At 37.9% G+C, this 25,801-nt stretch overlaps 3 protein-coding genes across 5 annotated transcripts in view; all 3 read left to right on the top strand.

Moving 5' to 3' along the window:
* Positions 1-24,127, top strand: LOC130105554 (polymeric immunoglobulin receptor-like). Of its 3 annotated transcripts, XM_056271609.1 has the most exons (9): positions 1-115; positions 292-600; positions 713-1,021; positions 9,896-9,926; positions 10,351-10,451; positions 10,584-10,636; positions 16,415-16,477; positions 17,890-17,946; positions 18,027-18,210. In XM_056271609.1, exons 1-9 carry the CDS (start codon positions 52-54, stop codon positions 18,072-18,074), a joined length of 1,035 nt encoding a protein of 344 aa, XP_056127584.1. In that variant the 5' UTR covers positions 1-51; the 3' UTR covers positions 18,075-18,210. The 3 variants fall into 3 exon arrangements, 2 of the variants coding, with proteins under 2 accessions (XP_056127584.1, XP_056127583.1); XM_056271608.1 differs by lacking the exons at positions 9,896-9,926; positions 10,351-10,451; positions 10,584-10,636; ... (1 more) ...; positions 17,890-17,946; positions 18,027-18,210 and adding exons at positions 9,088-9,402; positions 23,447-23,734; positions 23,814-24,127; XR_008809631.1 differs by lacking the exons at positions 1-115; positions 292-600; positions 713-1,021; ... (2 more) ...; positions 10,584-10,636; positions 18,027-18,210 and adding exons at positions 1,476-1,648; positions 1,781-1,833 and having other exon boundaries at positions 17,890-17,934.
* LOC130105561 (CMRF35-like molecule 1) lies at positions 8,729-9,859 on the top strand. Its single transcript, XM_056271616.1, has 2 exons — positions 8,729-8,908; positions 9,509-9,859. Exons 1-2 carry the CDS (start codon positions 8,848-8,850, stop codon positions 9,826-9,828), a joined length of 381 nt encoding a protein of 126 aa, XP_056127591.1. The 5' UTR covers positions 8,729-8,847; the 3' UTR covers positions 9,829-9,859.
* LOC130105558 (CMRF35-like molecule 3) overlaps positions 22,483-25,801 on the top strand; it is a 53,161-nt gene continuing 49,842 nt past the window's right edge. The window contains exons 1-2 of the mRNA XM_056271612.1: positions 22,483-22,590; positions 22,759-23,082. Of these exons, the coding sequence (XP_056127587.1) occupies positions 22,545-22,590; positions 22,759-23,082 (370 nt within the window). The 5' untranslated portion in view covers positions 22,483-22,544. The remainder of the gene's footprint in view (positions 22,591-22,758; positions 23,083-25,801) is intronic.

The following is a 25,801-nucleotide window of genomic DNA, read 5'->3' as shown; positions in this document are numbered from 1 at the left end:
CAGCAGTCACACAGTTAGACAACTCAAGATACAGGAATAGAGACTTTCACAATGGCCACATCATACGCAAAGGAAAACATGATCTACATTTCAGTCGGGTTTTGGCTCATTTTAGGTGAGTATTAAATGTTGTGCTGTCTTTGTTTCTAATGGATCCTGTTTATCATTTTGGAATGACAGATTTTATGCTCAGCTGTTCATGCTTTTAATGTGTTCTATCTGAAGATAAAACAAATTAAGGAGTTGATTATTGTAAATCCTGGATATTATAATGGTTTGTGTGTTGTTTAGGTGTTGAATGCTTCAGTGGGTCAAATCATATCGTAACTATTAAGACTGGAGGATCTGTCACCATCCCATGTCATTATGATGAGAAAAACCCACCGCGGAAGAAATACTGGCACTCAGATATCGATCAATCTAATATATACACAAACACAACAGAGGAGAATCTGTCTGTAATTGATCATCCTGATCAGAGTCTCTTTACTGTGACTATGAGAAACCTACAGCACAAACACACTGGACTCTATTATTGTTTAGTGGAGACTGATGGACAGTCGAGTGCTAGATTTGAACTTTATATCCAGGTTCAGTCTGGTATGAGATTTTTATAATGGTTTTAATCACATGCTAATCAATAATTCTCTGACTTCACACACATGTATTTTATAATCTTTTGTAATCAGATGACTTGTGTCTGTGTGTTCAGCTCCTGATGTGTCTGTGAAGAGCAGCAGTGTATCTGGACATGAAGGTGATAATGTCAGTGTCCAGTGTTTCTACACTTCTGGATATCAGAATAATCTCAAACAGTGGTGCAGAATTAAAGATCAGAGGTGTTACACTGAGAAGAGGACTGACACATCCCAGAATCCATCAGTCCAGATCAGTGATGATGGGAGAAGCTCCTTCACTGTGTTGATGACTGGACTGAGACTCAGTGATTCTGGATGGTACTTCTGCTCTGCTGGAGAGGCACTGAATCCTGTTCAACTCACTGTAACCGAGGCAGAATCTGGTAAAACATATTAATACTGTATTTAAAAACTGAAAAGGTAAAACTCAATCCATAATTGTTATTTTGTTATTTTGACATTTGTGACCACAGACACCTGCACTGAGAAGGACAAGTAACACATTTTCACTATTTCCCCAATTCATTTGTCTTTCTTGTAATCATTTCCTTATTGCCCTGTTTTTTCTTGCTTTTTTCTATCTTTGCAGAAGCGAAACAGAAAAACAACAATAATAATGCCACAGAAGAACCAAATATGTACTTCTCCTGTATTGTTTAAAAATGAAATAAAGCTTTAAACTGGCTAATTCTATGCTGAAGTGCATTAACAACGTTTAATAAAGATCTGATGAAAGTTTTAATTCAGATACGCCTTATCTGAATTATTTTGAATCTGTTCATTCAAAAAGCTCAGAAGAAAAGGTGTGTGATTAAGTCAGCTGAATAAACGCAGGTGACTTAATCACACACCTTTTCTTTTGAGCTTTTTGAATGGACAGATTTAAACGTGTTTTCTTATTTCCCACAGAGATAAAGGTCTTCTGACTGTGTGGCTTCCAGTTTCAGCTGCACTTCTGCTGCTGTTGATTCTGCTCGCTGTTTTCACCTGGAGACGGAGACGGAGACCCAGTCAGTTTGACCTGCACTCTTTTCTTAATTCTTTTTAAAGTTCATTTCATACCATGTTATCATTTATTTCAACAGAACATATACATAAATTATGTTAATATCATTTTATTGTTCCCACTTTTTAAAATAAAGAGCAAGATAAACACCAAAACAGAGAGAGAAACGACAGCAGAACCGTTGACACAGTAAGTCCTTTAAATTATGGGTTATGAAAATGTTATGAAAATGTTATACTGTATGTGTCACACCATCAAAGACTCTGTTTTCTCCCTGCCTTGTTTGTCATCTTGGTCACTGATTTGATTTCATCATTAATCTTCGTTGTGTGTTTAGTCTCTCCCTCACAACCCGTGACAGTATGACAATATCTGTGTATTTATACAGTTTTCCCAATAGCTATGGCTCAAATTTAGTCTTACCATTATGTTTTTGTGGGAAACCACAACCTGCATGTCTGCAAAATGTTGTAACTTGCCCAAAACATTCAATTCATTCTTCAAAACTATTGTGTCAGTAAATTGGCCAGTGCCACCAAAATTAAGAAATTATTTCCCATTGTGTGAGCCGTAACAGTCAAAACATTTAGATGTTTTTTCACCATGTCAGTCAACACTGGAATGTTTGTAATATACAAATTTCCTTTTTAACCTGCTTTTTTTTCGTTGACACTGACTTCTTACTAGCCTACACTATGCAATGATATCAGTTCTGTTCAGCTGAATTGTATTCACACTGAGCATTTTAGATGCAGATTTCAACAGTAAACGGTTATTTATCAATGTAGCGCACTAAAAATATCCCTGCTAACAAGGAACGTTCTCAGAACTGTGGCTAACATTCTGGCAAGCTTCTCTCAGTTATAAACAAACATTCTTACAATAATGTTAATAGAACATTCGTTCAGAGTTAATAACGTTTTCAAAATGTTAGCACAAAACCATTATTTATACATCGTTCATTGAAAGCTTTATTTATAAAACTGTTCTTAAATGGTACTATTTGTTTTCAAAATTAACGTTCCAATAATGTACATAATGACAAAATGCAATGTACTCCCTTAAAAGACTTCAGAAAACCTTTAGAAATAACATTTTTTATAACTTAATGGGTAAAGTTGAATTAGAATAGAATAGAATTGCCAAAGTCTTTGTTTCCGTCTTCTGGTTTACACGGGTTAACAAATGATACAATCCACCCACAGGGGTCATTAATCTCCAGACCAATCAAAAAAAATTGAAAGCGTTTTAGTTTTTTTCCAACCTTACTTCTCATACATTGGGTTAGCCATGTTGATATCTTTTTCCTTATTGTTTTCTGTGTTTTTCTGTGTAAAATGCAGATCTACTGTGAACCTAAAGAACCTGTGATATACAGCAATGTAAATCGCTCACATGTAAGTAAACCAGACACCACTAACGCGTTGCATATTAAGAGTAAGATTTCAAAATCATGTTTAATTACAATCCATTTCTCCACAGGATCCCAACAAAGACATAACCTACTCTACTATTGGTGAAGCTCCTGGGAGAAAAGCAGTAAGTTTTACCGAAATATATTATTTAATGTGTTTATTGTACTGCTGACAGTATATTGAGACAAAGATCTCGCACTTCCAGAAGCCTCCAGCAGGAGGAGGGATATACAGCACTGTGGCTCCACACTAACAGCGACAGTGAGCATGACTGGACCAGCTCTGCTGGAGAGGAACTGAACCCTGTTCAACTCAACGAGTGTGTAAAAATGCAACTATATATTTTCAGTTTACATATATGACACATTTCTACAAAATTTACTGTATAAATAGAAAGGTTCATTGTCTTTTAATGTACTACATTATTGATTTTACCTACTGTCTGAATCTGTATCTACAATTGCTAACCATCTGTTATGATTCACGTCGGTGTTCCCCTGTCTCGTTTATTGTCAGATGTTTCCTGTTATGTCTATTAGTCTCCCCAGGTGTTTCTGATTAGCCACGCCCCCTTGTTATCTTGTTTAGCTTGTTTGCCCATGTATTTAAAGGTCCCGTATTATGCCCCTTTTCACAAGATGTAAAATAAGTCTCTGATGTCCCCAGAGTGTGTATGTGAAGTTTCAGCTCAAAATACCCAACAGATCATTTTTTACAGCATGTTTTAATTGTCATTTTTTGGGGCTCAGAAAAACGCGCTGTTTTAGTGTGTGCCCTTTAAATGCAAATAAGCTGCTGCTGCCGGCACAGGGGGCGGAGCTTCATGAGCTCGCGCTCAGTCTCTTAGGACAATTTCATCTCACAGAATGATGGTAATATCAGAAACTCTCAGTAACGGTGTTCATTTCGAGTCGGACAATAATGCCTACAGAGTCAGAGTGCTGTATAGAGATGGAACAGGTACAGTTTAGTAGTTTAATTACGGTTATTATAACGTATTTTTCATCTGCTTGTATGTATCCATTATTTATTAATAGCCTACAAGTCTGCTGTTTCGGACCAGGTCCGAATGATGATCAAACATATACTGATGAGTTTAATAAAGTTTATTGTACATCACACAAAAGATGAAGCGTCAGTTTTACTTCAGAAAATCACCGTAAGAGCTGAGTTTATAAGAAGTGCGCGAGTTGAGGGAGCATTCCTGTGGGCGGACGTTAGTCAAAAAACTGTTTTACTGACGTCATTAAAGAAGGAAGTAGAGGGATGTAGTCCAAACGGGCCGTTCGATGTAGGCGACTTCTGTTAAATAAAATATCTCGCTTGGCATTGAACTTTGAGCTTTATAATTTTACAGATATTATTTAGACTCTAACAACAACATTACACACTAACTAAAGTTTGAAACATGGGATCACGAAGAACGGGACCTTTAAACCCTGTGTTTTAGTTCAGTCCTTGTGAGTTCTTGTCTTGTTCTGTTCCCTAGTCTTGTTCGCTTGCCTGAGTCTTTGTATAGTTTGAGTGTATTTAAATAAACGTGCATGCATTTGGATCCTGCTTCCTCCCTGCACAATCGTTTACCAATACTTAAAAGAGTAGTTCACTTTAAAATGAAAATTACCCCATGATTTACTCACCCTCAAGCCATCCTGGGTGTATATGACACTCTTCTTTCAGACGAATACGATCGGAGTTATATTAAAAAACACGCTGACGCTTCCAAGCTTTATAATGGCAGTGGATTGCAACCATCAGTTTGAAGCTCAAAAAAGTACATCCATCCGTAAGAAAAAAACTCCACACGGCTCCGGGGGTTAATAAAGGCCTTCTGAAGCAAAGCGATGAGTTTGTGTAGGAAAAAATTTCATATTTAATGTTACTGAGTAAAATTCTAGCTTCCGGCCAAACGAACATAAAAGTGTACTTGCGTCTAAAGCATAACGTATGCAACTTATGGCGTCAAAAGTAGCGTAGTGCGTCATGGCGTTTCAGTCAGTGCGTCTCATTACTCGCATAAGTTGCGCTTTACACTTAAGACGAATCCGTATGTTTGTTTGGCCGGAAGCTAGTTATTTTATTTTATAAAGTTTTAACCCCTTAACTGTCATTTTCTTTTTGAGAATGGACACTAAAATGCACTATTCAGTCTGCCGGAAGCTATTTATTTTAGTTGATAAAGTTTTAAATATGGATATTTCTCTTACACGAACACATGGCTTCGCTTCAGAAGGCCTTTATTAACCCGTCAGAGCCGTGTTGAGCACTGTTATCATGGATGGATGCACTTTGATGGACTTCAAAGCTTGGAAGAGCCAGGACATTTTTTAATATAACTCCGGTTGTATTCGTCTGAAAGAAGAATGTCATATACACCTAGGATGGCTGAGTAAACCATGGGGTAATTTTCATTTTTGGGTGAAGTAACCCTTTCAGAAGGCCTTTATTAACCCCTGGAGCTGTGTGTTTATGATGGATAGATTGATGATAGATGCAAATTTTTGAGCTTTGAACTGATGGTTGCAATCCACTGCCATTATCAAGCTCGGAAACGCCAGGGTGTTGAAGGTTCTTCGGGGTCTTTTTGACCTGCAAATGACTTTTGCTGAATTTAAAAAAAAAATTTATCTTCGTCCAAATGACACGAAACTTTGTACGGCTCTCAACACTTTCTAGATCTACAAAAAAAATAAAAAAAATAATCAATTGTAATGATATCTGTTTTTATGTTAGGGTGAGAAAAAAAAAGTCACACTCATGATTTTTGGGGTCTCTGGAGCCCCCGCATAGAAAATGGACAAAAAATCATCATCAAAATCATAAAACAACGCAGAACACACATAGACAGAAATGAAGTGGCACACTTCTAACAATGCTGAAAACATTCAGAATGCAAATTATCATGCTCACACACACACACACACACACACACACACACACACACACACACACACACACACACACACACACACACACACACACACACACACACACACACACACACACAGGGTAATACATTTGTGAGACTATAAAAACTGCTCTATTATAATTTGTCAAATAAAATGGTCCAAAATACTGAACCACCACAAAAAAATTTGCTGACACTGACACATCGACATTGTGAAAACACACACACACACACAGAGAGAGAGAGAGAGAGAGGGAGGGAGGGGGAGAGAAAGAGACAAAAGCAACTGCTTTATTTGCTCATTTGTAATTGCTGTTCAGTTCATTGCATTTTGATGTTCATGTCATGTATTTGTACTCAATATGTAATATAACTGTTCATATCTGTTCTGTTACAGTTAGTAACTCAAGTGTAGATAACATTTTTGAAAAAAATGAAAAAAGAAAATTGAAATAAATGATAAACTCTAAAAACGCCAACTTTTCTCTTTGTAACATCTTTTTCAGTCTTATAATGTAATATGATTAAAAAAAAACATTCAAAACAAAAAATGCGAAACTTTGACAAAAAGTAATTTGTATTGTTATAATTGTGATTTCATAATATTTAGATATGAATCCAACTGGAAAAACTTGTGAAAAAATATCTTTCAGTTAGTCAAATAGCATATAGTGGAGCTATAGCCATCTAGTGGCTAAAATTATATATTTTTTTACTTTTAAAACTAATTTTTTCAAAAGATGGGCAAATATTTTACACTAAACCATGTCAAATTATCCATGTTATCCCCATAAATTAAAATTTAGAAATTTGTATGAAGACCGCAAAAGGGTTAAAAGAACTCAGATTGTATTCATCTGAAAGAAAAGTGTCATATACTGTATATATATATATATATATATATATATATATATATATATATATATATATATATATATATATATACACTCACCGGCCACTTTATTAGGTACCCCATGCTAGTAACGGGTTGGACCCCCTTTTGCCTAAAGAACTGCCTCAATTCTTCGTGGCATAGATTCAACAAGGTGCTGGAAGCATTCCTCAGGGAGTTTGGTCCATATTGACATGATGGCATCACACAGTTGCCGCAGATTTGTCGCCTGCACATCCATGATGCGAATCTCCTGTTCCACCACATCCCAAAGATGCTCTATTGGGTTGAGATCTGGTGACTGTGGAGGCCATTTTAGTACAGTGAACTCATTGTCATGTTCAAGAAACCAATTTGAAATGATTAGAGCTTTGTGACATGGTGGAAGTAGCCATCAGAGGATGGGTACATGGTGGCCATAAAGGGATGGACATGGTCAGAAACAATGCTCAGGTAGGCCGTGGCATTTAAACGATGCCCAATTGGCACTAAGGGGCCTAAAGTGTGCCAGGAAAACATCCCCCACACCATTACACCACCACCACCAGCCTGCACAGTGGTAACAAGGCATGATGGTTCCATGTTCTCATTCTGTTTATGCCAAATTCTGACTCTAACATCTGAATGTCTCAACAGAAATCGAGACTCATCAGACCAGGCAACATTTTTCCAGTCTTCAACTGTTCAATTTTGGTGAGCTCTTGCAAATTGTAGCCTCTTTTTCCTATTTGTAGTGGAGATGAGTGGTACCCGGTGGAGTCTTCTGCTGTTGTAGCCCATCCGCCTCAAGGTTGTGCGTGTTGTGGCTTCACAAATGCTTTGCTGCATACCTCGGTTGTAACGAGTGGTTATTTCAGTCACTGTTGCCCTTCTATCAGCTCGAACCAGTCTGGCCATTCTCCTCTGACCTCTGGCATCAACAAGGCATTTCCGCCCACAGAACTGCCGCTCACTGGATGTTTTTTCTTTTTCGGACCATTCTCTGTAAACCCTAGAGATGGTTGTGCGTGAAAATCCCAGTAGATTAGCAGTTTCTGAAATACTCAGACCAGCCCTTCTGGCACCAACAATCATGCCACGTTCAAAGTCACTCAAATCAACTTTCTTCCCCATACTGATGCTCGGTTTGAACTGCAGGAGATTGTCTTGACCATGTCTACATGCACTGAGTTGCCGCCATGTGATTGGCTGCTTAGAAATTAAGTGTTAACGAGCAGTTGGACAGGTGTACCTAATAAAGTGGCCGGTGAGTGTATATATATATATATATATATATATATATATATATATATATATATATATATATATATATATATATATATATATATATTTATAATATTTTGCCTGGGGCCCCCACTCAGTGTTGGTTCGCCTCTGTGTGCACTGTTTTATACTATATGTTACAACAGTTGTTCTCATACTTCGTACACAAAATACCCCTCTTAAAATGCTTGACTCCCAAAATAACTTTATGCTGAGTCTTAGATAAAAAAAGTTTTATTTTAATAGTGGTATAAAATAAATTGTGGTTAGTGGTATACATACCACTATGACTTACTTTACTTTATCTGTGATGGGGGGGATAGAGAGAGCTTGGGTGTGTGTGGCGTCCGCGTGGTGTGTGTGAATGAGTGTGAGTGTGTGGTTAAGGTTTTTCTTTTTTTATATATTTTGTATTTTGTATCTACTCTGTTGTTTGCTGTTTAATGTTGTTTGGACATGATCTTGAGGACCCCCATGAAAACGAGATGTTGCATCTCATGGGGCTGATCCTCTAATAAATGTTCATAAATAAATAAATAAGGAAGGCTCTGTGAAACTGCTCAGCTTTTCCTGTTTTTTAAATGACATACTCCTTCCTACACCAACTACGAACACAATGTTCTGTCACATACGCCTATGAAAGACTACGGAGCCAATCAGGGAAGTGCAGCAGTCTCTACAAACACAGTTAGACAACTCAAGATACAGGAAGAGAAACTTAGAAAATGGCCACATACGCAAAGGAAAAAATGATCTACATTTCAGTCGGGTTTTGGCTCATTTTAGGTGAGTATTAAATGTTGTGCTGTCTTTGTTTCTAATGGATCCTGTTTATCATTTTGCAATGACAGATTTAATGCTCAGCTGTTCATGATGCCTTTAATGTGTTTTATGTGAAGATAGAACAAATTAAGGAGTGAATTATTGTTAATCCTGGACGAAAAAACGGTTTGTGTGTTGTTTAGGTGTTGAATGCTTTAGCGGTGGGTCAAATCATATTGTAACTATTAAGACTGGAGGATCTGTCACCATCCCATGTCATTATGATGAGAAAAACCCACCGCAGAAGAAATACTGGTACTCAGAAATTGGTCAATCTAAAATATACACAAACACAATAGAGAAGAATCTTTCAGTAATTGATCATCCTGATCAGAGTCTCTTTACTGTGACTATGAGAAACCTGCAGAACACAACACATGATGGGGGTTATTCCTGTGCTGTGGAGACTGAAAGAAAACCGACTGTCACATATGAGCTTCATCTCAAGGTTCAGTCTGGTAAGAGATTTTGTAATTATATTAATCACATTCTAATCTCAAATTATCTGACTTCAAACATACAGTACTGTATGTATTTAATTATCTCAAACGACTCTGATTTCAGCTCCTGATGTGTCTGTGATGAACAGCAGTGTATCTGGACATGAAGGTGATAATGTCAGTGTCCAGTGTTTCTACACTTCTGGATATCAGAATAAACACAAACAGTGGTGCAGATATAAAGATCAGAGCTGTTACACAGTGGGGAGGACTGACACATCCCAGAATGCATCAGTCCAGATCAGTGATGATGGGAGAAGCTTCACTGTGTTGATGACTGGACTGAGACTCAGTGATTCTGGATGGTACTTCTGCTCTGCTGGAGAGGCACTGAATCCTGTTCAACTCACTGTAACCGAGGCAGAAGGTACAATTTTTCATTAATAAATATTTTTCTACTATATTTTAAATAAAACACAACTAAAATTGCTTTGCTTTCTACTTTTGACAGTAAACAAGACCAGAGACAATCCGAGAGACTCGTTAGTATTGAAAGGTTTCTCATTAAAATCTTCATAGAATTATTCTATATTTGGCTGTTTTGTCATCAATACTTTATTTCCTCAATTTCTTTGTTTGTATTGCTTACATAATCATTTCCTCATTTCCCTCTTTTTTTTTCTATCTTTGCAGAAGAGAAACAGGAAACAAGAATAATAATAAAGCTGAATAAAGGCATTGAAGAAAAAAAGTAATACATCTGTATTGTAAAAAAAAATAAAAATAATAGAAGCTTAAACTAATTCTAAGACTATTAGCCTGAAATGCATTAAAGTTTAATGGCCTGGTGGAAATTTAGTTCAGATGCCTTGTTTTCTGGTGCTTTTATTCAGCTGAATTAGTTCCAGAACTCTTTCTGAGCTTTTTGAATGGACAGATTTAAACGTGTTTTCTTATTTCCCACAGAGATAAAGGTCTTCTGACTGTGTGGCTTCCAGTTTCAGCTGCACTTCTGCTGCTGTTGATTCTGCTCGCTGTTTTCACCTGGAGATGGAGACGGAGACCCAGTCAGTTCGACCTGCACTCCTTTCTTAATTCTTTTTAAAGTTCATTTCATGCCATGTTATCATTTATTTCAACAGAACATATACAGAAATTATGTTAATGTCATATTATTGTTCCCCCTTTTTAAAATAAAGAGCAAGATAAACACCAAAACAGAGAGAGAAACGAAAGCAGAACCGTTGACACAGTAAGTCCTTTAATTTACAAGCATCTAGTTATGAAAATGATCATATGACAATATCAGTGTATTCAGTTTTTCATTTTTGTTCAACTTTTTATGCTGTTGACACTTCTGACTTCTTTCTATACTGTGCAAGAATGTCATTTTTGTCTAGCTGGGTGCTATTGTGTATCACACTGAGCTGAATAGATACAGATAGTAAACAGTATAGTTAAACGTTTACTGGGAAAAAAGTCAAACTTGAACACCGAAAAAATATCCCAACTAACAAGGAACAAGGGGGCACTCTTCTGAAGTATAAAATCATTGGTTATACCCGTAAGCCAATCACATAATGTTTGGTTATGACGTGTGTTTCGCCAGCTCAGCCGCATCGAACTCCCACTGTAAACACATGTATGATGCGAAAACGAAACCATCGAGCGAAATACTGGAGTGAACATGGCTGACCGAGTTTTGCTGCCTCCTTAACCTGATCCTCCATGAGTGCAACCAAGGGGGACACAATCACAATTATCGCCTTGCCGGCCTTTGGCCTGCCCAGTTTCTCGCTGACGATCGGTAATAGTTGATAGATTAAACTTTCTCCCAAAACCTGTCGGGAGTAGGGCCACGACATCACCTCCATTCAAAATGTTTAACAAACACTCTTCTTGTTCGGGCTTCAGTTTGCAAATGTCGGGAATATTCTCCACAACAGAGCGAATTGCATCCCGTATCTCCACATCCGAGGTCGTTTTCGATTTCCCTGACCTAAAATACAATCTTAAACTCGGTGCTTAGCGTCTACGTCACGGCTCTCAGCCCGCCCTCTGTTCGTTGATTGGCCGGCTGTTTTCAGGCCGGAGGAAAACTGAGAGACATGTCGATGTCTCAGACTGAGTAGAGAAGCGAACTGAAATAAAGCGGAAGTACGAAGTCTGACGCAGTCAGGCTACGCCATTTCTAGATTTAAAATGAATCACGCACAAGGACTTGTCACCCTGGGTCACATGACCATAAACCATATACTTCCCTGAAGTGATCATCACAACAGTTCCCTACCCTTTGCTAACAGACTTGCGGAAGGGCCCTTCATGAAGGGATTCAGTTGTTCACTTTCGTTTGGGCCGCTGCTCCAAATGGTGTCCCCTTCCCGAAGTGCCCTTCAAGGGTGCAAAAAAGCAGTTTGGAATTCATACAGCATGTGGACTAGGTTTGGAATTCACCCTAAATTAATCTGCAGTGGTCAGGTGATATGGGTAGTAGCTCTCAGACAATTCACATATTACAAGCTGCAAGTACGAGCTCTTTACACATTTCTTACATGTGAAGTTCTTATGGTGATCAGAAAATTGCCACAAAATGACATTCAGGACAGCTCCATATACACTCACCGGCCACTTTATTAGGTACCCCATGCTAGTAACGGGTTGGACCCCCTTTTGCCTTCAGAACTGCCTCAATTCTTCGTGGCATAGATTCAACAAGGTGCTGGAAGCATTCCTCAGGGAGTTTGGTCCATATTGACATGATGGCATCACACAGTTGCCGCAGATTTGTCGGCTGCACATCCATGATGCGAATCTCCCGTTCCACCACATCCCAAAGATGCTCTATTGGGTTGAGATCTGGTGACTGTGGAGGCCATTTTAGTACAGTGAACTCATTGTCATGTTCAAGAAACCAATTTGAAATGATTAGAGCTTTGTGACATGGTGGAAGTAGCCATCAGAGGATGGGTACATGGTGGCCATAAAGGGATGGACATGGTCAGAAACAATGCTCAGGTAGGCCGTGGCATTTAAACGATGCCCAATTGGCACTAAGGGGCCTAAAGTTTGCCGGGAAAACATCCCCCACACCATTACACCACCACCACCAGCCTGCACAGTGGTAACAAGGCATGATGGTTCCATGTTCTCATTCTGTTTACGCCAAATTCTGACTCTAACATCTGAATGTCTCAACAGAAATCGAGACTCATCAGACCAGGCAACATTTTTCCAGTCTTCAACTGTTCAATTTTGGTGAGCTCTTGCAAATTGTAGCCTCTTTTTCCTATTTGTAGTGGAGATGAGTGGTACCCGGTGGAGTCTTCTGCTGTTGTAGCCCATCCGCCTCAAGGTTGTGCGTGTTGTGGCTTCACAAATGCTTTGCTGCATACCTCGGTTGTAACGAGTGGTTATTTCAGTCACTGTTGCCCTTCTATCAGCTCGAACCAGTCTGGCCATTCTCCTCTGACCTCTGGCATCAACAAGGCATTTCCGCCCACAGAACTTCCGCTCACTGGATGTTTTTTCTTTTTCGGACCATTCTCTGTAAACCCTAGAGATGGTTGTGCGTGAAAATCCCAGTAGATTAGCAGTTTCTGAAATACTCAGACCAGCCCTTCTGGCACCAACAATCATGCCACGTTCAAAGTCACTCAAATCAACTTTCTTCCCCATACTGATGCTCGGTTTGAACTGCAGGAGATTGTCTTGACCATGTCTACATGCCTAAATGCACTGAGTTGCCGCCATGTGATTGGCTGCTTAGAAATTAAGTGTTAACGAGCAGTTGGACAGGCGTACCTAATAAAGTGTCCGGTGAGTGTATGCTTCCATTCTTCACTGTTTGATTGGTAACACCTTGTGTCTACACCGCTAGAAGCTGTCCTTACTGGACGGGAATGTCTATATAGAGCCTGGCATTAGTTTAATGTCAGGAATTTGTCATGTTGTGTAGTGCCACATCCAGTATAGATAATATGTGTTCTTGCTTTATTCATGTTGTGTAGCGCAGTTTCTTTCTGGTGTAGACATGGTGTAAGACTGTGATTCTCATTTCATTACTGTTGTTTAGAATGTTTAGAAGTTGTGAAGAGCACAATATCATTGAAAATCTAGCAAGCATGGGCGTAGATTACGCGGGGGACGGGGGGGACGTGTCCCCCCCACTTTTTTATAAAATCTAAATTCGTCCCCCGCACTTTTTCATAGGGCAAGTGTGTATACAACAAGCTGAGGTTTTCGCGGGTGTGTGTAGCCTACATCGAGATTTAAAATCCAAAGAGTCAAGGATAGTCTATCTACATACGTGACTTTCACGTTTCCATGGTAATCATTCACTCGTGCATTAGCCTACGACACGCCCATGCTCGCACCCGCGCCGAATCCATCAGTATCAGTTCAAAACGGCAAAAACTCTTCACTCGTTTTTCACGAAAACGTCAAGCACTGTAAGTAAGTTGTCATGTGGTATCCGAATTGTGTTGCACAATGATGAATAACTCTGCCTATTTCTCTTGTTGAATTAAGAAGTTTTGTTGTAAATTGAAAATATTCACTACCCGCAAAAACTTGCACTAATACTATTTTCAATCTTTTTTTATTCGTAATGTCTTTTATTTTCACAGATATGTTATCAAAGCCCTTCAAATTAGAATAAACATCGTGATTGTTAATGCTGAATTTGTATTTTTATGCACTAACAGCCTAGCCTGACTTCGTTGTACTCATATTCTAGTCAGAATGTGAGTCTGATACTGCTTCATAGGGCTTTGATTATGAGGCGTGTCTTAACCGAACCAGGGAAAAATAAAAACTCTGCACTCAATTGGATAGACCTACAACCAATGAGAGCAACGCAGTAAGTCAACTACTTTGCATAGCACAGTTGTCAACTACAGAACTCAAATGCACGCACGCTGGAAGAAGTAAAATAACGAGTGTTGCTTCTTTTACTTGGCCCTCTGCGACCAAAGGAGAAACCACAACGACCACAGGGTTTTCATTGCGTCCCATCTTCTTAGTTACCATCGGAGCCAGCTGATAAATTAAACTTTTGCCGAATCCCATAGGAAGGACGGCAAACACATCTTTCCGATCGACAAATGCCTTGATTGCAGTTCTATGTTCGTCTTTTAAAATGAATGCGCTGTCGATTTCTTTTACAACGGACGCGATAGCGGGATCTATACATCTCAGTTCTCCAGCGGCAGTCATCTGTGAGGGAAACCAGTTCAACCCAAGCGCTCTTTGATAACGTGAGGATTACGTCCCTGCAGATAATCTGTCCATCATCGTATAAAGCCCGCCCGGGCAATTTGATTGGCCCGACGATTTCTGAACCGATCATAATTACTCCTCAATGGAGCGAGTCCAGACCGAACTTCCCGATCAAAAAATGTTGTGGGCGGGGTTCGGGCTGGCATCCAGGCTAATAACAGCCACGATCTGCTTGAATCAGGCAGCGTTGTAACATTTACATGATGTTTACCATAATTCGGTAACACTTTACATTTAGATAAAAAAGGTATAGACAAACTTTAAGTTCTCTTGAAAAAGCCTAACTAGAAAGTATTAATTAGTTTTAAAAGCTTGAAGTTTGAAGGTTTTCAATTGGAAAGTTTAGTAAGACAGACATTGTTTAGGCTTTTAAGGACATTTAATTTAGCCAAAAGAAGAACTTTTATTCTAAGTAACCTAAATGTTATTTTTAAATCAGTCTACTTCAGTGTGATATTTAACCATATTATCATGTTTAACACTGATAATTTTAATAATTGTAATGCGATGATCAAATATAAATCAGAGAATATCATATGTTTGGGCGGTTGACGGGTGGATTATTTATTTTTAACAGTGGATTCGGGGGACTCAAAGTGCACCAGATTTATGAATTTATCTTTAAAAATTACAAAATTTTCTCCGGGGGGGGCATGCCCCCAGACCCCCCTAGAAGTACCGAGATCCACCTACAAAAATAATGTGGGTAACACAGTAGGCTATATGGTGATCTACGAAAAATAAAAATTATATTATCTAATTAAAATACAGGGGCGGGATTTTACCACCTCCGCCTCGTTTTCGACCAAAAACCCTGCATGTGCAATATAAAGTAGGCTACTGAACATCTGCATTTCTTTCTTTCTGTTTTATTGCTTTAAAAATAAATTGCATATTAAACCAATTAAGCAAAAAACCTGTCAACAAAAGTCTGAAGAAAAAAACTTGACTTTCTGTCCCCCTCACTTTTGAAATGATGGCTACGCCCCTGCTAGCAAGCCATATGCATTTAGTTATTGTCAAGTCACCTTTGTTTATATAGCACTTTATACAATACAGCTTTGCAGTGATAACAGGAAAATATTGCCTTTCGGCTGTTCAGTGTTGATTCAGTTCCGTTGTAAAGATCATTAGTTACTAAATTAGTTCATTTCATCTATAAAGCATCTACAAAAACTAAAAAAGTCATCGTCCAGCACAGTTCAGTTCTCATGCAGCGTCATACAGTCAGATCAATAATATTGCTGAATATCAAGATTCCCCAAGTAAGCAAGCCAGAGGCGACAGTGGCAAGAAACCCAAACTCCATCCGGTGACAGAATGGAGAAAAATGTTTTATTATTGTGCAACTTGTAAACAATTGTAGGCCTAGTTTTCCACACGATAAAACGTGTTCAATTTGCTTAAATGAATAAGAATTTAAAATTTGCTATGAACAAGTAATTGTTCAGAGATCTGAACGTATTCTTAAAGAAAAAAAAAATCTCATTTGAGAATTGAGCCAAAGCAATTGATACGAGACTCTCTTTGTTTCCCTCTTCTGGTTTATGATACGATCCACATAACACATTAATCTCCAGACCAGTCAAAAACTTTTTAGAGAGAAATATGAGAAAGGAAAACATATTAAATTTCTAGCCCCATACGCCTCATATCATTACATTAGGTTGGCCATGGAACCTGTTAAGTCACGTGTTGATTTCTTGATATTTCTTTTTCCTTATTGTTTTCTATGTGTTTGTGTGAAATGCAGATCTACTCTAAACCTGAAGAAGATCCTGTGATATACAACACTATAGATGATGAACGCCCAGGAGTAAGTAAACCAGACATACCTCAGAAATATGACATTTTAAAGTCCCTGTAAAGGTAATTCTAAAAAAAAAATCTAAACCCATTATAAATGTTAGAAATGTATTGCTAAAACATATTACAAAGACTGTGAACTGTGAAATACTGAATTGTGGAGTTAGACCGTTAAACAGGTATTCACCATTGCTATTTTCTGGATTTTTTGGGCGGGGCTAAAACGGGGCTCGATGACGCACTGGAGCCCCTGAGCTCCTGGACACGCCCCTACTTGATGACGCACTGAGGCCACTGAGGCTGGCTCCTCCCCTAACAATAGAGCACATTCGCATCAGTTCACTGCTCAATCGCGAGTTACTGTCAGTAGGCCTACTATTAGTTACTACAGCCTACAGTTTGCTAGCTAGCTATGCCTTCTACACGGAAATGCGTAGGCTAGGCTACTACCTGGATGCGATCATGTACAAAACAGATCGGTGTCTTTATTTAAATTTCCTAAAAACGATCACATCAAGAAGAGGTGGATTAATTTTGTGAAGAGCCAACCTTGATGGAGAGCTGATCACCGCCAACACCCGCCTCTGTAGTGATCATTTTACACAGGATAGTTTTATAATCTTTCATCTGAGACAACTGGGATTCACTGATAATCCGCTGTTACTGGTGAATGGGGCCGAACCAATCTCCCGCCTCGGGCTTCATCTCCCCGTCCCGAAAGCAGTATCACCGAATATCAGCGTCGGCAGCTTTCCCGCGAGTGGGCGTGGTTTCAGCGCAGCCAGCGGACACGCCCCCAGCGTTTGAGAGCAGAGAATGGGCTCTATGCACGGCGGTATTACCGGTGAAGGTCTAAGGATGCTGGATTACTTCCGCCGATCGTAGAGTCCAATGCTATACCGAGAATTTATATTGGTTTTTATACTCTATTCAATATTGCTATACTAAAGAAACGTTAGTCACAAAAACAGACAAAACAGACACTCCTCATTTTGTTTGCTTCTGTGTTTATTATATTAAATAAACATAACTATATATAAAATTACATCTAAACGTATTAAAGTTTCGTTTCAAAGACGAGAGGACAGTAGCCTACATTTTGAAGACTCTGCCATAATCCCGTTTCCCTCGGTTTTCCTCCGCTTTAAATCTCCCCAACCGGAAACACAAGAGCATCCTTGCGTCAAACGCGGAAGTTATGCGTGCATATAGCCCATAGCCTCCTGCTCATTTTTTCAAGATTTTGATAGCTTATTTTATGTACTTGCCGGCTTTTTTTATTATTCAAATTTGGCTGGGTGGCTAATAACAAATTTTTCTGTGGTGTGACAACCTCAGAACACATACTTAATTTTAACTTTACAGGGACTTTAAGAGTAAGATTTCATATATAATTTTCAATTACGATCCCTTTCTCCACAGGATCCCAACAAGGACGTAACCTACTCTACTATTGGTGATGCTCCTGGGAGTGAAGCAGTAAGTTTTACAGAAATATATTATTTAATGTATTTATTGTACATGCTGGCAGATAATTGAAAAAGATCTCGCACTTCCAGAAGCCTCCAGCCGGTGGAACAATATACAGCACTGTGGCTCCACACTAACAGCAACAGTGAGGATAACACAGGAATGAAGAGGACGATTTTGTCCTATTTGTGGACTATTTATATTATTTTTGAAGTTTTTTTGGCTTGCTTTACATGAACATCTAACAGATCCACAGATACAAACGCATTAAAGTTAACTAAAAAAGCGTTATACGGGCCGTAAATGAATCTAGTTAATAACTAGCCTTCTTTGTCTCTTAAAATGGGATCGTCTTTTAACAGTATTATATATTTTGTACTTTTTCACACGTCAAAACGTGTTCAATTTGCCTAAATGAATAACAATTTAAAATCTGTCATGAACAAGACAGTAATTGTTTCTGAGATCTGAACTTATTGTTTTGAGAAATCTTTTATTTGAGAATTAAACCAAAGCGATTGACAGGCATACAAGACTCTCGTTGATTCCCTCTTACACATGGTTAACAAATGACAAGAACCACATAGAGAGGTGTCATTAATCACTAAATTATGTTTTACTAACACATTTCGGGGGGAGCATGTTTAGATAATTAACATAGTTAACGAGTGGAGAGCATTCAGTTAATTTGCAATAAGAGGTATACATACAGTAGACTTTCCTCTGTTCATTACAGTTTATCAGCATCCCTCCACCACCCCTTCTCCGCACTTTTAGTAAGCCAAATGTGCAGAAAGCTTTATTCCATCTAATAAGTGTGAACTCGTGAACAACAACAGTGAGAATAACACAGGAACAGAAGAGAACTAACTATCACAAGACACATTTTTTGTCGTTTTTTTAAGCTTGCTTTACATGAACATCTACAGATCCACAGATACAAACACATTAAGTTAATTTTACGTTTGCTTGATCCCCCTCCTCCCCCCATTTTTTAAAAGGACCCTATGAACAGCGTTATACGGACTGTAAATGAATTAGAGTATTAGTATTTATATTTTGTATATATTTGTGTGCGTATCATTTCTCCACTTTAAAAAAATACTTGATTTACTTGTACAGTATTCTCTTTCTTTTTCCATTTGCATTTTTACAAACATGCACATTTAAAATTTATAATTAAATAAAAGTATTTTGTAGTTCAAAAAATCATTTGACTCCTTTCCTCTGTGGACTTTTCAGTGTGTGTGTGTGTGTGTGTGTGTGTGTGGTTTATATATGTTATGCATGGGGACAAAGTGTACCAGAAAATACCAGAATTAAATTTTTTGAACCCCATGAGTAAAAGCTTATAAATCACACTAAATTATGTTTTTTGAATATGTAAAAATGCTGAAAGTTTTCTTAGATGTGTAGGATTGTTTTGGGTTTGGGGATAGAATATACAAGTATAAAAATTATTATGTCTATGGAAACTCCCCATAAAACATGGAAACTCATGTGTGTGTGTTTTCGTTCTTGTTAAACCTACAGCAAGAGGACCAAATGTCCCCACTAAGATAGAAAATTGTGTACAATATTGATATTGATAATGCAAAAATGCAGAAAGTTTTCTGTGATGAGTTATTGGCTCACCGAGGAGTTAAAGGCCACTGTCGGAGTGACCTCTCTTGTTCTCTCTTCTCTGTGTCTTCTGGTTGCTGTTCGAGTGTGATCTCACATCAGCACATCAAGACACAGGCCTAAACACATTAAGACATGTTACTTCCTCAACCATAACAGAGTCAAACTATCATTTCAAGTTCCTCATCATCAAATTAATTGCAACTTTAACAGCATTGACTCACAGAAGCATCAAGTCTTTATCCGGAGACTGCATCCAGACGCTTGTTCAACTGACCGTCTACTCTCCACCTATACTGACATAATATACAAATATTATGGGAAGTGCGCTAGCCAGAGGGGATTTAAAGTTTGGCTGGAGACCCAAGTTTGGTTTGAAGACAAAAAACGTACCAAACTCAATATTCGCTCCCAATTCTTGATTTCTGCTCAACACTTTCGGCTGGTCTTGTGGCTGTCAGAGCAGAAACAAAAGCTACTGCTCTCTGTGTGTTTTTCTGTTTTCTCCGGTCATGTTCATATGTAAATTTTGTGAGCTTATTTCATCCTTTAGATTGAAAGATCTGAAAAAGTCCATACATTTACCCGCCCATAGACCCTCTTCTCGAAGAAGTCAGGACAGAAGTGATTGAAAGTGGACAAAAGGTGTAAACGTGTGTATGTGTCTCCCTCGTCTACTTGTGATCCTATTTATTTATTTATTCATTTATTTGACATGGACATTGCAATTAAACATAGTACAAAACAAGTCTGTGACTGATGCTATGCAAAAAGAGTTTAAAGCTATTGCTAATTTTCAACTACAGTCCATGGTTGGGCCTTTACACTACAACAATTACTATTTCATCTTAAAAACATATCTATATGTTTTTAAGATCTATATATAACATATATAGATATATATAAGATCTATATATATATCTATATATAACATATCTATCGACCAAAACACATCTTAATACCAGGTGTAAACAGGGCCAAAGATACTGAAACCTAACGTGTGTGTTTTTTGTTTTGTTGCTTCATGTTCTATAGGCTTTATGCCGAGCGTCACGTGACCAAGCCGGAAAACAGGTCACATCGCTTCCGATTCAGGTCTTTTGTATGTGCTTCATGAAAATTTTTCCGGTTTTACTCAAGATAACTTAAAAGGAGCACGCAAAAATGAGCACAACCAATGTCCCTCGCATGTGCAGATTGATATTTAAAAGTTTTTTAATTTTTCTTCTTCACACTAACGTTTAGATATTTAAACAGCATAAAACACCAATAACAAAGTGAACTCAGTAGGTTAGCTGATTACCTTAAAAATCCATAGATATCGTAGTTAGTTCTTACGGCCGTTAACACTTTCTCTGACAAGCGGATGCAATGAGACCTGTTTTCCGGTTTGGTCACGTGACGCTCGTTTTCTAATGTGTAGGGGAGACCGGATGTGATTGTAACACATGTTAATTGTAACGCTTCCAATTTATCTAACCAGGAACAACACACACAAACACACAAATAGTGTTCAATTGTTGAAGCTGCTGCACATTTGCTCATTTTATTCAGTTTTGTTACACACACACACACATACACACACACACACACACACACACACACACACACAAACCAATTATGTTATAAGCTTGTGTTGGATAATAAACTTTCATTTTTTATATATATATATATATATAAATGTCCTAATGTTACATATCCCCCCGGCGGATATCATAATGTTACATCTCACCCCAGGGTATGTTTCAACTCCCCCGGACTATGCGGTGTATTGTAACATTTCACTCCTCGTGTTTGAAACTAAGCCACACATTTTTCTGTTTGTGCTGCAAAGATAACAGCCATGTCATTTAACAGCTGACACTTGTAACTAGTTCTTGAAACACATTTTGAACGCACTGGCTTAAAAAAACGATATAGACAGAGATGTGAAAAAAATTCACTCTCGGTTGGTGCATATAGGATGTTGATATATTCAGGTTATACACTACTTTTTTACGTTTGAATGGCCGTCAACAGAGACCTCTGTTTTTTTTGGGTTTTTTTTTTTTGTCTGCCCATATACTGTATGTATCACACTGTAGCTGATGTCCATGTGGTGAACAGTGTCAGTGGAGTTTCAGTCTCTGCTTGAATGTTTAAGTGTTGCATCTTTACGTCCTCGTGTGTTTTTGTGGTTGGTTTCTTCCAGTCACAGTACAGATTCACACATTATTATTTTACTTGCTCAGAGGTTCAGCCCTCTCTACAGGAACCAATGCAGCCACAACACTTTTTAAAATGATACTTAAATACATTTTTAAAACATACTTGGGAATTATTTTAAGGAAATATGAGACACTGTGGATGGTTGCAATTAATTGCAATCATTGATCTCAAACTTTGATATAATTTCCCATATTCTTGAATTGTGTTTTTAAATATTTTGAGTTGTAATATTTTACAACATGGACAGTTTAGATTTTGTGCATGCATTTATTTTGTCAATCAAATGTGCTTGTTCAAACTTATTTTAAACCAACCCCTAATGAACCCCTTCCACCAACTCAAGCCGTTTAAAAACATTTTATTGTAAAACCGCAAATTGATTGAACACATGATTAAAATATATAAAAAGCTTACAGTTTGCGTTATCACTTTCACAGTTTTGTGAAATGGTGGCTTGAACAATGTAACATGTTGTTCAGTTATGGGTGAAGAAAGTGTTTTATTTTTGAGTAAATGTTTTATATCAAATTAAACAAGAGAATCTGCTGATTTAGATTATAGCACTGCTATATTTTAACAGGCTTTAACCAGTTCACAAATCAAATTAGCCATTAGTAAATGTTGATGTGTTGTGGCTATAGTTTGAGGCTGCTGCTACTTTTAGCACTTGCTGACGCTTATGGTTTTAGGTGACATTTCTGCTCTGAAACAGGAGGAAACAGAGACAGTTCAAGAAGTGACCAGCTCCTCTCACGCACACACACTCCGCTAAAGACATGATTTACCTTCTGGTTCTCTCTGGGATTTTACTTTACATCTCAGGTAAAAACAAAACAAATATAATTCTGTTTCAAAAGCATTGCTAAACCATTGGACAGTCTGTTGTTAAATTGTTAAAATGGTTTAACTTGAATGCTTTAAGTTATAATTCTACTATATACATTTACATCATGAGTGTTTTATGTTTTCTCCATTTATTCTTGACTACAGGTGGTGCTGGAGTTAATGCACTGGAACTTAATATAGCAGTGAAATCTGGATCATCTGGCATTCTTCCATGTGTGTATGATAAACAACACAAAGAAAACCGCAAATATTTGTGTTGGGGGACACCTTGGAGCTCTTGCAGAATATTGGCATATGCAGGACAGACAGGAAAATATTCCATCACTGATTATCCAGACCAGAGTATTTTTACAGTGCGGTGGGACAATCTGCAGACGTCAGACTCTGGACAATACTGGTGCGCTGTGGAGATTGGTGACTATAACATCGTAGACGCCGGTTATTATTTGTATCTGACGGTGCAATCAGGTAAAACATTTTTTTTTCCAAATTACGTTTTTTTTCTGACAATGCTATTTATTAAAATAGAATATAATATAAATATGAAAGGGAGTAGGGCATTGGGATGCTCACGAGCAATAAGCATATCCCAGCCAGGTTCGAGACTTATTTGGGTCCCCTGGAAACATTTCTGTTTCTGTGCTATTTGTAGCGCGTTTCTATTTGGTTGTGTTGTGAACTTTTGCAGTTTTGAATAAAGTGTGTTACCAACCGTATAGTAAACACTTAAAAATATCAAATAAATCAATATCAAGGGAATTTAGATAGGCCTATTTACATTGTATAGCCAATAAGACAATTGATGGACAAATGTTTTTATGACTGATTTCAGCTCCTGGTGTGTCTGTGAAGAGCAGCAGTGTATCTGGACATGAAGGTGATAATGTCAGTGTCCAGTGTTTCTACACTTCTGGATATCAGAATAATCTCAAACAGTGGTGCAGATATAAAGATAAGGACTGTTACAAAGTGGGGAATCCATCAGTCCAGATCAGTGATGATGGGAGAAGCTCCTTCACTGTGTTGATGACTGGACTGAGACTCAGTGATTCTGGATGGTACTTCTGCTCAGTAGGAGATCTGCAGGTTCCTGTTAAACTCACTGTCAAACCCAAACCTGGTAAGATCACAAATCAGTTCAGCTATAATGGTGACACTCTTAATGGCCTATAAATATCTTCATGTTTTTCTCCTTTCAGTGACACATATTCCAACAGCAACACCATCTGACCCTGAGACAGACAAGTAGGTGTAATTTCTGACTATTTAAAAGAATCAAATGCATCTAAATACTTTTGTAGCCCGAAAACCTGTTGATCTTGTTCCCAAAACTGGTCTAAATGATTTGTTCACAATTTGGAATGATTAGGTATTTTTTGAGGAAAGAAGTGCAGGAGAAGAGCATACAAGTACATTGTTCTTTTCTTTTATGTTCCACAGAAGAAAGAAAGTCATACAGGTTTGGAATGATATGATTCGATTGTACTTTCATTTTTGATTGAACTTATTTTTCTTTCTCTTTTTACATTGTTTTGTAGGTACACAACCCAGACATCTGCAAACAGAAATCCTACAAGCATGAATGAAATAGTAAACAGTAAGGAGCAGCTGAACTGGGTTAATCAGATCAAATATGTTGTTTAGATGCACTGCATACAATGGGAGCCCATTTCAGCCACATATGAAAAACAATCATGCTTTAGTAAATCATAATTATGACATAAAAGTAGAATATATGACATAAAAGTCATATTTGTGACACAAAAAGCTGAAATTCTAACATAAAATATCAGAATTATGACAAATGTCTAAAGATAGAAGTCATGATTATGACATAAAATGCTGAGACTGTGACATAAGTCAAAATTATAACAAAAAGTTATAATAAAAAAGTATGAAAAAAGTATAAAATCATGCTTTATAGTAATTCATAATTATTACATAGAACATTATGACATAAGTCTAAATTATAAGAAAAAAGTCATAATTACAGTCGTGCTCAGAATTAATGGCACCCCTGGTAAATATGATCAAGACTGGCTGTAAAAAATAAATCTGCATCATTTATCCTTTTGATCTTTCATTCAAAGAATTGCCAAAAATCTAACCTTTCATTGAAGTAAAAGAATTGAAAGTAGGGGGGAAATCATATTATGAAATGAATGTTTGCAACCTCCTTTTTCCAAGATAACAGCTCTGAGTTTTCTCCTATAATGCCTGATGAGTTTGGAGAACACCTGACCTGAGATCAGAGTCCATTCCTCCATTCAGAATCTCTCCATATCCTTCAGATTACCAGATCCATGTTTGTGCTTCTTCTCTTCAGTTCACTCCACTCATCAGGTCAGGGAACTGGGACGGTCATGGCAGAAGTGTTTGTGTTGATTTTGATGTTTGTTTTGGATCATTGTCCTGATGGAAAATCCAACCACGGCCCATTATAAGATTTCTAGCAGAAGGCGTCAGGTTTTGATTTTTTATCTGTTGATATTTGACAGAATCCACGATGCCATGTATTTGAACAAGAAGTCCAGGACCTCCAGCAGAAAAATATGCCCACAACATTAAATTGTACACATGGGGTATTTTTTATCCTTGTGTCCACCAAACCCATCTAGCATGTTTGCTGCCAAAAAGCTCTTTTTTTAGTTTCATCTGATGATCTGACCCACAGAAGCCTGTGCCGTTTGAAGTTCCAGTCATGTCTGACAACTGGATTTGCTGGAATTTGTTTTTGGATGAGCGAGGAGGATTTTTCTTGTAACCCTCCCAAACAACATGTGGTGATGTAGGGGTTGTTTGATTTCTTTTTAATAGGCTTTCTGACCCCCAAAACTCAACTAATCTCTGCAATTCTCCATCTGTGATCCTTGGAGAGTCTTTGGCCACCGTCCATTAAGACAATATAGAAACACGTCCTCTTCCTGGCAGATTCGTGACATCTTTAGTTGATTGGAACTTCTTAATTATTGCCCTGATGGTCAAAATGGGGATTTTCAATTATTTACCTTTCTGTTTTGTGATGCTCAACAATCTTTTGCTGCACATCAGAACTATATTCTTTGGTTTTACTCATTGTGATGGATGATTAAGGGAATTTGGCCTTTGTGTTTCCTCATATTTAAACTCCTGGGAAACAAGAAGTCATGGCTGGACAATTTCATGTTCCTAGTCACCCTGGTGTGCT

Source organism: Rhinichthys klamathensis, unplaced genomic scaffold (genome assembly GCF_029890125.1).
Source record: "Rhinichthys klamathensis goyatoka isolate OS25496 unplaced genomic scaffold, OSU_Roscu_1.1 h1tg000323l_1, whole genome shotgun sequence".
Lineage (NCBI taxonomy): Eukaryota > Metazoa > Chordata > Actinopteri > Cypriniformes > Leuciscidae > Rhinichthys > Rhinichthys klamathensis.
Note: the sequence above shows the minus strand (reverse complement) of the source record. Positions and strands in the feature narration are given on the sequence as shown.